Here is a 17,639-nt window from a genome sequence, read left to right on the forward strand (position 1 = left end):
TCTCATGAAGACAGACAGCAGGAAACCCGGATAATCAAATGCCAGTATTTATTACCTCCACCCAGGTGGTTTCATGATTGGGCTGTTTTGTTTTTTCCTGATTGTTAGCTTAACTAGGCAAAAGATAATGGATGAATTTGCATGAAATCTTTACTAAAGATGGACTAGGAGGTGCTTACATTTTAGTGATTATTTATTTATTTATTTTTTGTTCAGACATCTTTACCATTGTGAGGTAGGACTGTGTTTACCATTTTGGCTTATAACATTAGAAAAGCAAAGCCTTGGTGGGGGATAGCACGGTCTGAGCCGTCTTGTTGTTTGCTGTACATCAGATACTTGTCGGCTTTAAAATGTAATCGCCCCTAACCCTCCGTTACAAGCTCCTCCTTTCTACCAATTTTGAAGGATTGAATGTGCAGTTGAGTCATTCATTCAACTAAACCTGTAAAATGGGATAATGTGCAGTCTGAAAATGGTTAAGAAAACTTGTTAGCTTGTTAATCTGCTGGAAACCTGTCCCTGAAACGATGTGAAACTTGCATCAAGAATCCAGCCTGAAGGGAGGGCGGCGGTCGGAGGCTGAGCTATCAAGAAGCCATCTTCACTTGTCTTAACAGGCTGACTGGAAACAACAGGAAGTAGGCCTCTCCCTTTAGCTCTGGTATTTGTGGAATCTGCTTTGGAACAAATAGGACATTTCCTGACCCTTTCCCCTTGGGGTTTTCTTATGGAGGCTCGCCGCTGATGGGGAAGAGAAGGAACTAATGTTTGTAACTGTATTTGATAGAATTGAAAATGAAGGTACTTTTTTAAACCCAGGGGGTTGCTTTGGAACACTGGAGAAGAACTCGTCAGATACTTGAGTGTTACTGTTCCTCTGGGTATTGCTTCCGTTGTTCATGATTTCTTTTGTAATTCAGTAAAACCATCTACGGTCTCTGTGTTAAGATAACTCTCCCGATGAACAGATTTGGATATATATATGGGTGGAAACGTTCATCTAGCATGACACTGTATTTTCCCCATATGAAAACAAATACATGGCATTACATAACATATGGAATTTGTTTTACTTACTGTTTTGTTATTTGCTGAATAATGACAATAAAAGTATTTTGATTTGATTTGTACATGGAGGATAAGACAAGACAATGGCCCATTACAAACTCCCACAATATTTCACAATCCTTAACATCCAATTTGAGCAAAGTATTACACCTATGCAGTATTGCACAGTTCCAGTTGAATCCTTGTTCAACCACATAATTGTACATATACATTGTTTTGTAAACCCTTGGTAAAATACTCATTCAGCCACATTATAGCACAAATACAGTATTATACAGGCACTTGGTAAAATACTAGTTATGTGTTGGAATGTGTTTGTGCATCAAAACCAAATTCTGAAGTTGAACTCTTGCTATACCTCCATTTCATCTGTATCATTAAGAGGCTTTTATTTTGGTTCTGTATCAGTTTCTAAATACATTCCACATAATGTTCAGTTTTCCTAAGGATGGTTTTTGAGCATGTCCTCAGTGAATATCAGACTTGTCCTATGCTATAATGATGATCTACCCCCTGTTGGGGGCAGTGTGGCAATTTTTGGGTGGATATGTAATGAGAGACAAAGCAGGAAGTACGCGGAGAGGAGGAGGGATAAAGGCGCATTTATCCAATGCCTGTCCAGTTTCACGCAGTGGAACAACCCATGCTACTCTCAGCGCTCGACTGTTAAAGCGGGGCGGCGCTGTGGGGAGGAATGAGAAGGAAGTCGTGCCAGTTACCTGTGATAGGTAGCTGGTTCTGGACAACAGATGAAGGTATTCTATTGCATATTTAGTCAATGAAATGTACACACGGCTGTACATATTTCAACACTTGTTTTCTTGGAAGCTGAGTTTTGCCTGCAGAGCAATCGCACTTGAAGTGCGCGCTGTACTTCCTCTAATGGAGATCCACTGACAATCAGACTTCCTTCTTGCAAACTTATACACACGCAGCTTAATGTGTATGCTTCACGTAGCATACACACACAAGTCTCTCCTGAGGTATACATTTTCAGGACCAACCAAACTATTAAAAAACATTTGCTACTTGTATAGTCCTGAAAATACGGTAATAACAGCATAAGTGTGTCAGACCTATCCAAAATGATCTCAGTTGGACTGATAATGTCTGGGCTATACAGTATTTGCTTAAAACACAAACACGTGCTCACACAGCAGCAGCTGGGAACCTGTGGTTGAGTGGTGCATGATGGCTGATTGGACTGAGCAGGCAGTAGGGGGAGTTCTTCTCAGACTGGACTGGAGAGCAGAGGCTCCTATTTTTATCCCTCATATCACAACAGCTGTCCCCACATCTCTTGTCTGTCCGCTGTCAGGAATAGCCGGCCTATCAGGACAGCCCCCCCCCCCCCCTGTTCTCAGCTCTGCTGTCGCTCTTGCCACTGAGTTTGTCACTTGCTGTGATCTCAACTTGGGCCACTTTTTGGTTTCATCGGGGAATTGTGAAGACTGTTTGGACATAAGATCTGTGGAATTTCTACTTCTCTGACAGGTAGAACAATTTATAATACCACTTTATGAGGTGTCTTTAGAGGAACATCTGACAAGTTGCCTTGTGGCTACACAGCCGTTGGCCTTATTTTTAGACTGGGCTGAGGGGGTAGCTTGAATAGGTTCCCAACATGAAGTAGCATTTTATGAGAGCATCTTTTTTTTTTAAAGCATTGTAAGAGCTTTTTCCTACTCGGAGGGTAATCTGTGAGAGTGGAAAAAGTGTCAGTTTAGATTTCTTCAAGTTTTAAATGTTCATGTCCTGGTGAAATAATCACGGGATTGAGGTTTAGTTCAGTTTCATGTTACACCACTCTTTCAGCTGCTATTTAATGTGTTCTGTCATTGATCGAGGTACTAATTGTATACAAATATAACATGGTTTTTAGGCCGCTGACTATCGACAGAGAAAATAATCTATTTCTCCTGGGATGACGTGCAATCTAGCACTTGACGGTTTGTTGTGGCCATTCGGGGATTTGATGTCAACCTACACAGAGAGAGACTCCAACCAGCACTCTTACGTACACAGATTGAATATTCTGGCAAACATGATGCAAATTTAAAAACAAAATATTTTCCTCGACAACAGTGATGGTGTTGCGCCTGTATTTAAAGTTATTTGAATTTGAGTTTTGATCGAGATGGCCATTAAAACTGAATTGATTGTTTCTTAGGCCATACCATACCCACTCGAATGGAAGTCCATTAGAACCTTTTCGTTCATGTTGCTCAACAGAGAGAAAAACGTTGACATTAACACCTCCTTGGATGAGATGATTAGTGACATTGTCACTGTGCTATAACAGTTCACATTATCTAATCTGTGGTAGTGTTCTTTAAATAAGGTGTTTGTTTTGTGTGATGCACAGGATGACTTCAGCACTAGCCTATGCCAGTTTCCTTTGCCATGTTGGCTTCTGTCCAAAGCAGTGATTTGGCCCAGGGTCTTTTCTTTGTTATTTTCTGTATGACTTATCTCTGGGTTAGAATGTTTTCAAAATGCTGATTCAGCCACGAATAACGACTGAACAAGTCCGAATCCGGAAACTGCCCCGCATCCTGTGATGCTGTTCTGTTAGAAACTGGGTCTTTCATGCTGATGTTTTCAAGCCAAAGACCTACAATCATTGCTAATCTATAAAGTGAGATATATATACTTGATATGTTCAACGCACAAACTAATTAGATAATATAACGGTGAGGAGGTTTCTATTTACTGTATTTTCCGGACTATACAAGGACTAAGTCGCATTAGTCAACAAATCGTCATAAAGAAGAAAAAACACACAAATAAGTTGCACCGAACTATAAGTAGTTCTTCTTTGGGGAAATTAATTTTACACAACAAGCGAGAACGAAACACATTAACAGTTACCGGTATTCAAACGAAAACACAGCTCTGTCCATCATTTGGCGGTGGTTCGGGTTTGACCAGGAAGACGTGGAACACAGTACGGTTATCTGCTAAATACGCCGTTGAACCGTAGCACCAAAGGTAGCAGTACACAAAATGGTGTCACCACCTGAAACGCACTTCAAAACGAAGAATGCCTCAAACTCTGCACGTCCACGTCTCCTCCTGCACCACATGAGACGTCTTCGTGTCGGAGCCGCTTGAACTTCTCCGTTCATCGGGGGGCTTGTTTTTCAGGTGCTGAAACAAGTTGGTCACGCTGCTACTTCCTGTAGCTACAGTCCTGAAACTGGGTTCGCCTGTTGATAATCAGTAGACAAAATGTTCCAAATGACCGGATTGCTGACCCCCTTTTTTTTTGGACAGAGTTCCCTTCTACTCAGCGGCAGCCATGTTGCTTCTGCCCACGAGAAGGAATAGTGGAATGGCATGCGGATAAACTGTGGCGGGGAAAAACTCGAGCTTGCAAAATTAACATCGATTTCCACAAAAAAAATGTACAAATTGATTACATCGATTTTATTCCCAACCCTAGTTCAAACGGGAGGAAAAATAAGAACAAAGAACAACCTCTCATGTTTATAATAAATAATAGAATTGCGGTTTAGTTGCCATGGTAAAGTGTGGTGTCACTTTTCCCAATAAAATATTCATGAAGACAAAGTCAAAAGGATAGAAGTTAGCTGGTGTTTTGTTTATTACTCATTGGGTTCATTAAAATGTCTGAGAGCAGTTTAAACTAATTTGAGCATTATTTTTAGAGGATGACGTTAATCTAGGGCCGTGGTCAGTCTCACTCTCTCCACCTGGCATTCCCGTCTGTTAAAGAGTCGAGATTAGCACAGTAATGCTAATCACATATTGCCATATCGTTTGATATAACACATTATCAATAAGGTTATCATTTCTCTGAACTTCCTCTCTCGTTCATCTTCAGCTTCTTGGAGACCCTGTTCCACATGCAGCATGTCAGACTTTTTAAATTATCTTTGTAGAAAAATCATAAAATTGACATTATATATATATTATAGACTTAAAATCATTTATTTTCCTGTGTCTCACCATTCCTCCCTTTCTAGCCTCTCTCCTTCCTGCCGGTCCTGTTTTCATCTTATCCATCGTAGTCCATGACAACAGATCAGCTAACATGGCGTTTTCATCTCGCTTTTCCTTCTGGGAGCAAAAGGAAAGTCTCATTTGGTTATTTCATCAAGCATTCTTGATTTGCATGGAGTTATGGTGTGCTGTACCTTGCTAACATGCGTCCTGAGTTGTGTGTGACATTAGAGTGCATCGTATTAAGAATATGATGGCTTAACTCACATATAGACTTTCGGAATGGGCATGAGTACCTAAATGCAGAAATGCAATTTATTTATGAATATCTTCTTACTGAAATGATAGATGGGAGAGAAATCCCACCAGGTCACGTTACAGGCTGACTGGAGTCCAACATGTGTAAGTGTGATGTTTGACAGCATTTCAACGCAATAAGCAAAATACCATTATGCATCATGGGACAAGTAGTTCTGTGATTATGGTGTTCTCTGTATTAAAGTGGAGTATGAGCGTGTACTGCAGAGCTATGATAATGGAGCATTCTGACACTATTTGAGTTGGACAATTGTATCCTCTTGCGTTCTTGCTCCATCTATCCATCAGTTGTCTCTGTGAGGGCAGGAACACTTAATCATCTCCTGCTCTGGTTCGTTCATGGCTTTCTTCTATTTTATACCGCAGGTTGAAAGTTGCTTTGCGTGATTCTGTAATTTGACAAGAACATGAATGCAAACGAGCCGTGAATCGATGAGCCACAGGACATAGCAGCTGCATGAACGCAATGTTCCATATTACGGTGTATTTTTTTATCATGTATTTCTAGAATAATTATGTTGTTCGTATACATATTGTGTACTGAGAAGAACCGAGTCTCTAACCTACATACCCTATCTCATTCATTGATGAACAATTTGCAGGGTTAGTACTCAACAATAATTTAAATCCTGTGCTGAAATGCCCATCCCTAAACTGCTCATGTATCTAAAGAAATGCTTGAACTTGCGGTGCAAAATTATTACTATGCAAAATATGTCTGTCAGCATGTTTTTGGGTTTGCTTGTTGTGTGACGTAAGGAAACAGTGTATAATATCAGAGTCTTGAAGCAGATTTCTTTTATATCAACACATTTAGATCAAAGAGGAGAACAGTCCAGGCAGCAGCAGTGTGAGTAAATGTTGCTACTTATCAGAGCTTTGACCTCAAATGCAAACAGTTTATCATTCAAAATCATGCTAGACCTTTAAGTATCGTATGCAGATTTTCAGATAGTACCAATTTAGGTTGTACTTGGTACAACGTTTGCTCTCATACAGTAACTTTATTCAGTGATGCCCTAACCCTCACCCCAACCCGAGAATATGAGGAGATGTCCAACACCAGCTGGCATCATATAGAATACGTCTCTGGATGTATTCTATACTTTGCCATCAATAAAGCTACATTTTTAACCATAACCCTACTTTTCATGAGACGATCATAAGATAAAACTCATTTGAAATAAGTCAAATTGGAATAAAATATGTTTTTTGATGATTCGGTTGTCCCAAATGTGACCAATAACCTTGTATCTAAATGTCAGAATTGTAATGAACAAAAACATGTTTGTTTAAAAAAAAAAAAAAAGTTTTTCTCAAATAGTGGGAGGTGAAGGCGATGCCGGATGCCGGGTGCCGGGGGGGAGGGGGGGGACGACAGCACGTATAACCCTCCGAGGAGCATGCTTTTCTCTTGCAGGTGTACTAGATTAAAGTGTAATTGCACATCCACTACAGTAGGATGCAAAATCTTTTTTTTTTTCCTAGGAGGGGGGTATAACAGAAAATAATTGATAAGCACTGTTGTAAACTAAATGTTTTTATAAATCACAAATTAAAATTATACAGGACAGGCCGAATTAAAGCCAAAAGTGCAACTATTTCTCTAAAATCTGAATGTTTCAATATTTATTTATTTGAAAGGATAAAATAAGTATTTTTCACCAGTGTAGCAATTGAGGAATTATAATATATTCCTATATTGATATTTGTCTTATGGTCCTGGATTTGTGTTTTGTTCATTATGTTGAGGAATGAATTGCCCTTTCTTTTTTGGTAAAGCTTTATCTCAAATGCTTTTCTCTGACAGAAACATTCAGCTCAATGTTTTTCATAATTCATTATTTTACTTCCTCTCTTTCCTTTCTTTGATTAGCCAGACAATAATGGGGTCCCCAACCAGGCCAAGTCAGTGCCAGCTCTCGACCCTGGCAGGGGATTATTCCGGGCAAAAAGTCCATCACCTTACCGTTCAGAGTCAGCAACCCGGGTCAGGAGTCCCTCCCCTCCAAAAATCAGAAGCTCTGTTCTAGAGCGCTTCAAAAGTCCTGAGCCACAATTGAAGGTGGGAAAGGACTTGAGGAGTCCAGAACCAACTCTGAGCCCAGAGCCGGTTATGAAAAGTGTCCAACAGCAAAATGGCACAGTGGGCAAAACCATGTTGAATGGTACAACCTCTGGTGATTTCAAACACCCAGGCACCAGCACCAACCAGATGGACACCAGAGATGACCAAAGTCTGACACGTAAGAAAGTAAAGGTTATTCGTCGTGTTGTCAGAAAGGTCCTGCCTATAGAAGAAGATGATGTCACACCACCATCAGATAAAGCTCCAGAAGCCACCAAGCCTGATGCTAAACCTGCTAAAGCAGGACATAAACCTCAAGTGATATCAGCATTCTCTTTTAAACATGATGTCATAAAAACAGATGAGAGAGATGGCATTTCACAAGGCTTAACGAACTTCATGACTCGAGGCAGGACGCGGGAACCACGGCCTCGAATATACAAGAGGGAGCAGTCAGAAAAAATTGATTCTGAGAAGAAAAATGAGAAAAAAATGGAAAGGGATGAGCCAGAGTTGCAGGAGAAAACAGTCAAATGTCCTGCAGGTACTATAAACTCTGTAAACTCAGTTCCAACTTCCAGATCAACTGATTCCAGACTTGCATCTCTCCCAACGGTTGTTGGCTTCATCCCGACTCCTAAGCCTGCACAACTACCGTCATCTCCAGGCTTCATACCTGCACTCAAACCAACTACCAAAAAACCCACCCCTGCAAATGTTCCTTTTGCCACCCCAGTGGTCCAAAACTCTTCCTCCATTTCTCCTTCATCGCGGCTCATCACAGTTCACAAACCCTGTCCAGTTGCAACTCCTGTGAGCCCTAACTTCCCCCTGAACAATTCTGGTTCAATGTTGGCCCATCCTGAAGTCATTTCCCTTGAACAACCTGCTGTCACTGAGGAGGTACAATCTGCACTCGGCATGCCTTGTCAATATTTAACACTCAGTGTGAAAATAGCACAACCACTTCAAGTGCATGTTTTAAATATTAGAGCACTGTGTGCTTGAAAACAAAAGCCATGCCAGTATAACCTCACTCCTACTTCTTGGCAACAGTTGTAGAGGAAGCAGGAAGTACCATTTACTTCCTAACCACAATTGGCGATTCTGGTGACCTTTCTGGTACAAATTTTCTCTTTGGAAAACCACATTTATGAAAAAATAAGTAAGTCAATCAAAATATTGACCTCTTTGCTCACAGACTACAGAAGGTTTGAGGAGTTTTTATGAGTTTCAGTAGCCTAGTCTAGGTTGTTACCATTTGATCTAAATTACTGCATCACTCCCTCAGGGAGATAGGCTTGAAGCAAAAAAAAAAGAAAAGGTACAGATGACATAATTCTTCAGGAAGTTCACATAATGTGTTTTGTCTAGCATTTTAGTGAATTTGGTCTGCTATGATTTCACTTAGTCTTTGTTTACTCCAAAACACATATATTTTACCTATGCAGAAACTTTATTTATACCTTGATATTATCAAAGATTACATTTACATTGCACATTTTTGGAAGGAGGTGTGAAGTTGGGTTCATTGAAAATGTTTCTGAAATCTCTTTATTGGCTGGAAAGCTTGTTTTTAATGATATAATGATTTATTGTGGCTCACTGTATTGATCCACTTCTTTGTCTTGGGTTCCTGCAACGTGTGTGTGTGTGTGTGTGTGTTTTACGTGGGGGAGCTGCTGAGCATGCTGCTTAAAGCATCTCTGTAAATATACCATTCACTTCTTTTCTTGGAGTGTGTTTAAGTGCTAACCGCTTTTTAAAATCAGATTTCACAACAGCCCGTTTCGTTCACTTTTGTGTGTTTGTGTGTGTAGAGACTCCTGTAGATTTTATGTGTGAGAGTACTAAGACACAGAAGTATAGTTTTAGAAGGTTGTGTGTGGTATTGGGCGTTGCTGCATCTTTTTTAGTGAGCTTAGTGTAAATGTGTTTCTTCTGTGACCTGTAGGAGAGACTTCTCAGTCCCACTGAGGAGGCTCACAGACGCCTGATGATCTTCAACACCCCTGTAAAGTCACTAGCTACATATCTATTATTGTTGGTTTTTGTCGACTAAGTATGAATCTTTCACATTTAAATCGAATGAATCTGACACACAGGTGTGTATAGACTCCGGTGACATGGTAGGAATCACAGGTGAACAGTCCTTGAAAATGGGTGGTGGGAATCATGGTTGGACACCTCCATGTTGAGGTTTCCATCCATTTCAATGTGTACAGCAGAGTCCAAGAAAGGCAGGACGTTGTCTTGAACATCTTCACGGGTGGACTTGATGTTACGGCCCACCATATTGATGTGGTCTGTAAAGGCCTCCACTTCTTCGGTCTTGATATTTACCCAGGTGTCGTCCACGTACCTGAACCAATGGCTGGGCGTCGTCCCTGTAAAAGAGGTCAGGGCCTTGCTTTCCATCTCTTCCATGTACAAGTTGGCTACTATCAGAGATACCGGTGAACCCGTGGCACCGCCATGTTTCTGCCTGTGGTAGTTTTCTCTGTTCTGGAAGCAGGTGGTGGTCAGACAGAGATCCAGCAGACGCGAGGTGCGTTCTTTCCGGTAGAGTTTGGTCTTGCGGAAGTTTTCTTTTCACTGCTGTAACTACTTCCGTGGTTGGAATGCAGGTGAGCCAGTCTCAGAACTGACGAAGCCTCTTGGATGAAGGTGAAACGTCTTCAATCAAACTTGAACCAGTCAAGTTGATTCAAGTTGGCTATCACCTTGTCCAAGAAGAGTGATAGAGCTACACATTGCATCACAGCTTGCTGTGTGTGGGGCTCTGTGGCTGCAGAACAGTCAGAGCCTCCGCCCAACACTGAGCATGTGACCTTCAGACTACAGACCAATAGAATGATTTGAGGAACTGTGAGGTCAATGTTTTTATATTTGAGAAATTCCTCAGATCTCGATTCTGTGACTCATATCTGTGTGATATGATGGATAAACAAGTCTGATCCATGGAGGATCCAATTCTCTGCTTACGAGGACTAAAGGATCTGCTGCTAATGTCTTGGTGCCAACTAACACAGCACATCTTTGGAGCTCTTTTGAAGTCCATTGATGGGCTTGATGGGTCAGAACTGTTTTAATGTTAAAAGGGGATGCAAACAGAATTTGACATGCGACTATAAAGGCATATGTTGATTGGTGTGACATCACTTCCTATTGACAGTCATTTTGACATTGTATAGGAATTATTCTCACCCCCTAGTTACTAATTTCTCTTTTGCACTATGTGGTCAAAATTCCATTCTTTTTATTTATTTATTTTGTACTTTCATGCAGTATTTTTGAAAGTTCCATTTTGACCTTGATGCCATCCTAGTTCTTTGTTTCCCTCTCTTCATGCCTAACTCACTCTGCCGTTGCTGGCTGTGTTTGGTTAAGTTGGAACCTGCTGTCAGTGTTTGCGCTTGTGTCCACGCCATATCCTCTCCTGCGCAACTGGGCTCCATTCAGGTACCAGAGCCTTCCTCTGGGGCTCCAAGCTGGAATTTGTACTCATGTGGTTTGTCTAAGTGTAAGGCCTGCAATCTTTCAAACTTCACCTTTGCCGCAGTAGAACCAACATTTGTATAAGGCTGGGACCAAAAGTAAGACTGGCTATAAGATTTAATGAAGTTGCACAAGTCTAATAATTGGTGGAAAAGGAGCAATTTTCTTCCAGTGGTGTACACTTCATTGAGGGCCACTGTCGACATGGCCACATGGATTACTGCAAGTGCAGAGTAAGAGTAAGTGGAAAAACGTGAACAGACTTCACGTTTGACGGAACTAAGCTGTAACTTGCCGGCTTGTTCCATTCTTTGTGCTTAATCATATAAACGTGTGTTTGTACTGGAATGGATGCATTCATGAACTCGTCAGATGGTGGGTGGCTGGAAACCCAAACCCATTGTTGGCCAGTAAAGTCTGTTTTTTGTACCCTGATGTTGATGAAGTGAATTATTCAGTCAAAACTTGCAGTACAGTACCTTGTTGTTTTGTGAGACAGTAGCTTAATTAAGACATGATTATGCAACACATTAAACTGACTGATGCAACCTGCGTGGGCTTCGTTGTAAAGATGAACATGACGGAGCAGAACATGTCTTAGTTCTGTCACACAACTTCTGTGTAAGCGTTTTGTGGCTAGTTTTTAGTTTTGTTTGTTGCTCCATTTAATTCCTTGTACATACAAACGGCTCTACAAAACTGCTCTAAAGATTAAATGGGTCCTGATCCTTCATTGTTCTTTGTTAACCTCTTGTTTTTCTTCTGGACAGTAAAATGCTATAACATCATGCAATGGGTCAAAACCTCCAAGATATGCTTTTAGACTGTATTGAAACTAGAAATGAGTTTGATCCAGATGGAGAACTCCTTTTTTTTTTTCTCGAGCCAAAGACCACCAGTTTGCTCCAGATCAAAGGTTTTACATTTGCACGTTCATTCTAAAATGGGAAAGTCTGATCTGAATGAGACCGGTGTGAAGACAAAAAAACAACTTTCTCAGATGCAGTAAAACAGTCCACATCCATTTGTCTGTCTGCATTTAAACAGTTATATTTTATGTGCGTGGTGGATCTGAAAAATATTTATTGCTCATATATAAATATGAACTTTGAACATTTTATGTTGGCAAAATAAGCAGGGATCAGTGGAAGACGGTCCCGCGGACCTCGCTCTGGCGTCTCATGCTGCAGCTAAAGCATCCCAGGTCTGGTCTGAAGTCGAACCGTTGCTTTGCCCCCGGCTCGTCCCGCCACCACCCCACACTGTGGAGCAATGTGTTCTGCTCTTTCCCTTTGGCTTGTTCTTGTGTCCCATTATTAGGTGAAATGCAAGCAATCGTCAGTATTTTATTTTTGGGGGATTTGCACCCAAACCACATCATTTTACTTAAATATTATTAGAATTGTATTGTTTCCCTCACTTTTGTCTCCTTGTGTTCACTGAACTGAGGCATTCCCTTGCTTTTTGGTAGTCGAGGTTGCCATTGAGCGTCTCTCTCACACACACACACAAGGCGTGATATTTTGTATGTTAAGTTTCTCATAAATAAACGTGCACACGCAAACCTTGTCAGAGCATGTAGTGTCAGTGAGCTCTAAATACCTAGCCCATGCATGGCCATCATTTTTCCTTCATTTCCTTTCAGTCGCTAACAGAATGGAAATTCCAGGAGATTTAGTTTGTCTTGTCCACTGACGTTTGTATTTGTCCATTTTTCCCTCCAGGTAAAGACAGAGGAGGAGATCGCAGCTGAGCAGGCCTGGTATGGATCAGAGAAGGTTTGGCTGGTACACAACGATGGCTTCTCCTTGGGTGAGATAGAATTAGGAGGATATTGATTTTTAGCATGTATGACTTATTAAATGTTACATTAGCACATTTCATAGTTAGAAACTGCAAATCATTAATGATGAATTCTTTTTCAATTGTCTTTTGAAATGCTTTGCATCTAATCTTGTTTGTGCATGCATCAATAAGTCAACAACAATGAGTCGTAATTAATAAAACAGTTTTTGCTATTGTGTGTTCCATTGTCTGGTTGACCGTTGATGTAGGCCTGATGTAGGCCTGATGTAGGCCTGCTGCAGGTATGCTGCAGGTATGCTGCGGGTATGCTGCGGGTATGCTGCAGGTATGCTGCGGGTATGCTGCAGGCATGCTGCAGGCATGCTGCAGGTATGCTGCAGGCATGCTGCGGGTATGCTGCGGGTATGCTGCAGGCATGCTGCAGGCATGCTGCAGGTATGCTGCAGGCATGCTGCGGGTATGCTGCAGGCATGCTGCGGGTATGCTGCAGGCATGCTGCAGGTATGCTGCAGGTATGCTGCCGGCCTGCTGCAGGCCTTTGACAGACGACAATTGCTGTACTTCCAGTGTAAATCGTGTGCGCCAGTCGTATACATGAGGAGCACAAGATGCAGCTGAATAGGAAATCGAATGCAGATTCAAACACAATATTGAACACAGGACAAACCACATGCATGACATTACACCCCTTACACGGGGCTGGAACATTAGTGGTGAAAGGCTCGTCATCAAACACAGTATTTTGTATTATTTAAAAGTATTATTGTCATTTTAGAGGACCTCCATCCATGGACGGATGCGTGACCTGGAATGTGCTTCTTTCCATGTGATGAGTTCACCCGTTGGTCTCTTTTAGCCTTATGCAGTTTTGATCAACTGTGGGCTGTTTTTCTTCACTCCTAGCCACCGTGGTGAAGACGGAGGCCGGTTCCCTTCCAGAGGGCAAGGTGAAAATCAAATTGGAACATGATGGGACAACACTGGATGTAGACGAAGATGACATTGAAAAGGTAGATGAGAATAATAATCCAGATCAGCATCTCTTCTGTCCAGTTCAATACACCGTTCATACACTTTTCTACTACTGCTTTTACTTTATAAATACCAGTAACTATGTATTGATGTGTGTATTTTACATTCATCTCTGAACATTATGGGTGGTGCCATTTGTAATACTGATATATATGAAATATCAATCGTCCAGGGCTTTAGATTTCACTCTGTGCACTGCCTTTGTGTTTCCCTCTGTAGGCCAACCCTCCGTCATACGACCGCTCGCAGGACCTGGCTTCACTGCTCTACCTGAACGAATCCAGCGTCATGCACAGCCTGAGGCAGCGTTATGGAGGCAACCTCATCCACACCTATGCAGGGCCCAACACCGTCGTCATCAACCCCCTCAGCACACCTTCCATGTACTCTGAGAAGGTGGGCTGGTGCTGCCATTAAAGGTTGTATCATGGCTAACAACCTGTTACATCGTTAGCCTTCAAAAACACGACAACATGAAAATATACATTATTTAAGCAGCCACATGCGACTTTCAAGGATGAGAGAGAACTGTTGAGTTTAATTCACGCTGCCTTGACTGACATAAAAATGTCTTTCATGAATTAGTAATTTTCTTGTTAGCTTCTATTTCTGCCTCACCCATTCTGTGTGTGTCACATTCCCTCCCCCATCAGGTGATGCACATGTTCAAAGGCTGCCGGCGTGAAGACTCTGCTCCTCACATCTACTCTGTGGCTCAGTCAGCCTACCGCAGCCTGCTCACCACACGGCAAGATCAATCCATCGTACTGCTGGGCAAGTCCGGCAGCGGCAAGACCACCAACTGCCAGCACCTGGTCCAGTATTTGGTTTCTGTTGCTGGCAGCACAGGCAAAATCTTTTCAGGTGAGCTGGCAGAGCGAAAGGTAGAAAAGCAGATGCGTAGATAACTGACGAGATCAGAACTGCCCTCAGTTCAGCAGTAGTTGCTCAGGAGACACATTCCATGGTGTTCCTATTTACCTTTTCTTTTTTAAAGAAGTCGATGGTCAAAAGTTTCCCTATCTCAGCAACGACTGCTGAAATACCTTGTTTTTGTGACAGCGGAGAAGTGGCAGGCGGTCTACACCATCCTGGAGGCTTTTGGCAATAGCTGCACATCGATGAACTCCAACGCCAGCCGCTTCTCACACATTGTGTCTCTGGATTTTGACCAGGCTGGGCAGGTGGCCTCTGCCTCCATTCAGGTAATGACCACTTGAACCTAGAGCCTCCCTAGAGCCCCCCCGGCAAAGAAGCAAACTAATTAATTTTCATCTGTAACTAACACAAAGGCAGAATTTATGACTGTTTTGCTCATTAATTTATGTAGGTCCCCTAAATAATCGGGGACCTCAGGACAAAATCAGATGGGACTGTGGTTTAGTTTGTCAATGTCAGGCTTCACATTTGGGAACCAGCGGTCCATGTGGTTCCACTCAGAGTGAACTGTACAGATCCGGGTGGAGAACCGTCTGACTCGAGTTGTTTTTGTGTGTCAAGACGATGCTGCTTGAGAAGCTGAGGGTGAGCAGGCGCCCTGAGGCGGAGTCCACCTTCAACGTCTTCTACTACCTGATGGCCGGCGCCGACGGCAGCCTGAGGTGATCCCTCCAGCAGATGCTCCCTCGTGCCACAATCAGCTGCAGGATAATGATCACTAATAATAGTTGTGGGACTAAACAGGACAATGTCTGTTCACGTTGTTTGTTGGTATTGGTGGCGTCAACCTTCACTTTTAAACTATTAAACGCGTTCGATGATGGAATCCGATGCATAATTGTGACTTTTTAGTGATTTCCATGTTACATTTCAAGTAGTGTTAGAATAAGCCAAATCAAAAGAATGTGAAATCCATGACATTGACGAGGTTGAACATGGAGAGACGACGTATTTCAGAGGAAATTGATCATCCTTGTTTCGTCGATCCTCCCCTTTCCCAGAACGGAGCTCCACTTCAACCACCTGTCTGAAAACAGTGCTTTTGGGATTCTACCACAGTCTAAGGTAGTTAATTTGAATATTGGATTAGTTTCGTCTTACTTTCTTCATCTCTGTGTGCTACCTGTCTTAGTTAATTGGAGGAATCAGAATATGAATTGTGTGTCGTTAGCTTCCTCCCGGGAGCAGAGGTTGTGGACATCGTGGCCGCCTCCTACATTTTCTTTCATGTACAGCAACACCTTGACATACGAGTATAATTCGTTCCTCGCTCGTAACCCTAACCTGTTCCAGCGTCTGAAAACACTTAAATCAACTCTGAGAACACTTTATACAGTATTTGTACCTTACAGGTACTCGTACATAAACTTGGACATAATAGTTCTGCCTCTGGAAGGCTTTGTGTTCTTGGCAGCTTCCTTCTGGTTGAGGATTGTACATATCTTTCACGCACGCCGATCGTACTGACGACTTACGGACTCGACGTCATCAACATCGTGTTTTCTTCTGACTGCCATCCTCGCCGCTCGCTTTCTTTGGACCCATCACTGATCAGTGATATTTGATGTGATCTGCTCTCCTCCAGCCTGAGGACAAGCAGCGGGCCTCGCAGCAGTTTACCAAACTGCAGGCAGCAATGAAGGTACTTGGCATCTCCGGTGAGGAGCAGAAGGCCCTCTGGCTCATCCTGGGAGCCATTTACCACTTGGGAGCTGCAGGAGCCACAAAAGGTAGCAACTCTTCTAGCTGGCTTACTTCAAATACCCGCTCTTGGGTCCATCAGGTTGTTAGTTGGTGCATGATGAGGACACGGGTTTGAATCGTACCTCAGCGTTCCACGGCAGACGTGTAGTGAGATGTCAAACAGGCCCAGAAAGCAACAATAATAAACACATATTCCTTTCTTCCATGCCTTTGATAAACAGGGTTGAGCTTAATCCTTGTAAATGAAATCGGACAACTTTGTTTGCTACCGTTAACGTCAAAACACATCACGTTTACCGTTGCTTGGCAGCAGCAGCCGCTGTTCCGTGATGTCTTTCACAGATGTGCATCTACCATTTTAAACACTATCTAACTGAGGCTATCACTCGGAGCAGTCGTGATTATGAAGACTGGGTTTTACCAGGTAATCTGGGTTGAACCTTTCTACCAGATTTCTCCTCTGTCAAGAGGGATGAGTCGACCTCAGTGTTCTCTCTGTCTGAATCAGACTCCATTGTCACGTTTCAAACAAGCAAACTAGCTACTGTATGATCCCATCCCCTCATTTCTTCAATCATAATAACACGACCCTGCTCAGACTATCCTCCACTGGACAACGATAAGCTGATGCTGTCCAAGTGAAGTTAAAACAAATCCGACTGAAGTTCCACCACGTGCCACTAGGTGTCAGGCATGACATTTGGATGACATGCTGAGGCTACAGTGATCTTCATTTGGTGGTTTTAGTTTTATTTAGTTTTGGGAGGCCTTTGACTTTGTCTTCATTAGTTGTAGGAATCTAATTCATTATGTAAATTTATAACCCCATAAAATATAAAGGATGTAAAAGTATGTTGACAGTGAGTTTAATGCCAAACGTTTGCTGAATTTAAATGCTTTTAAAAATGTGTTTGTTTCGTGCTCATTTGCATATCAAAGTGAGATCTTCTTAGTGGGAGCTCGAGCTGCATGTGGAGACACAATGCCAACCAGAGACGGGTGAATTTAGAGATAGCCATGTGGCTGCATCTTCTAGGGTGGATGGTACTACCAGGTTTAAACAGGTTTGAGACCCCCTCATGGAGTCCTGTCCTGGGGCTCCGAACCCTTGTACCCTTCTCGCTACTGACGTAGTGTCAGATTTATTTAATGCCAATGTTTGTATTTTCCTATCGGTGAAATGTGTTATCTCAACCTCCCTCTCTTTATTTGCATGTTTGCATGCTGCGCCTATCAG

The 17,639-nt window shown here is 42.3% G+C and overlaps 1 protein-coding gene across 1 annotated transcript in view; it reads left to right on the forward strand.

Annotated features, from left to right (window-relative positions):
• The window catches only part of myo18ab (myosin XVIIIA b), a 55,302-nt gene that overhangs the window by 2,571 nt on the left and 35,092 nt on the right, over window positions 1–17,639 (forward strand). Inside the window, exons 2-9 of the mRNA XM_068745483.1 lie at window positions 12,646–12,733; window positions 13,631–13,737; window positions 13,979–14,155; window positions 14,413–14,623; window positions 14,822–14,964; window positions 15,260–15,360; window positions 15,700–15,763; window positions 16,284–16,428. Coding sequence (XP_068601584.1) covers window positions 12,646–12,733; window positions 13,631–13,737; window positions 13,979–14,155; window positions 14,413–14,623; window positions 14,822–14,964; window positions 15,260–15,360; window positions 15,700–15,763; window positions 16,284–16,428 — 1,036 coding nt within the window. The remainder of the gene's footprint in view (window positions 1–12,645; window positions 12,734–13,630; window positions 13,738–13,978; window positions 14,156–14,412; window positions 14,624–14,821; window positions 14,965–15,259; window positions 15,361–15,699; window positions 15,764–16,283; window positions 16,429–17,639) is intronic.

Source organism: Brachionichthys hirsutus, chromosome 11 (genome assembly GCF_040956055.1).
Source record: "Brachionichthys hirsutus isolate HB-005 chromosome 11, CSIRO-AGI_Bhir_v1, whole genome shotgun sequence".
Taxonomy (NCBI): domain Eukaryota; kingdom Metazoa; phylum Chordata; class Actinopteri; order Lophiiformes; family Brachionichthyidae; genus Brachionichthys; species Brachionichthys hirsutus.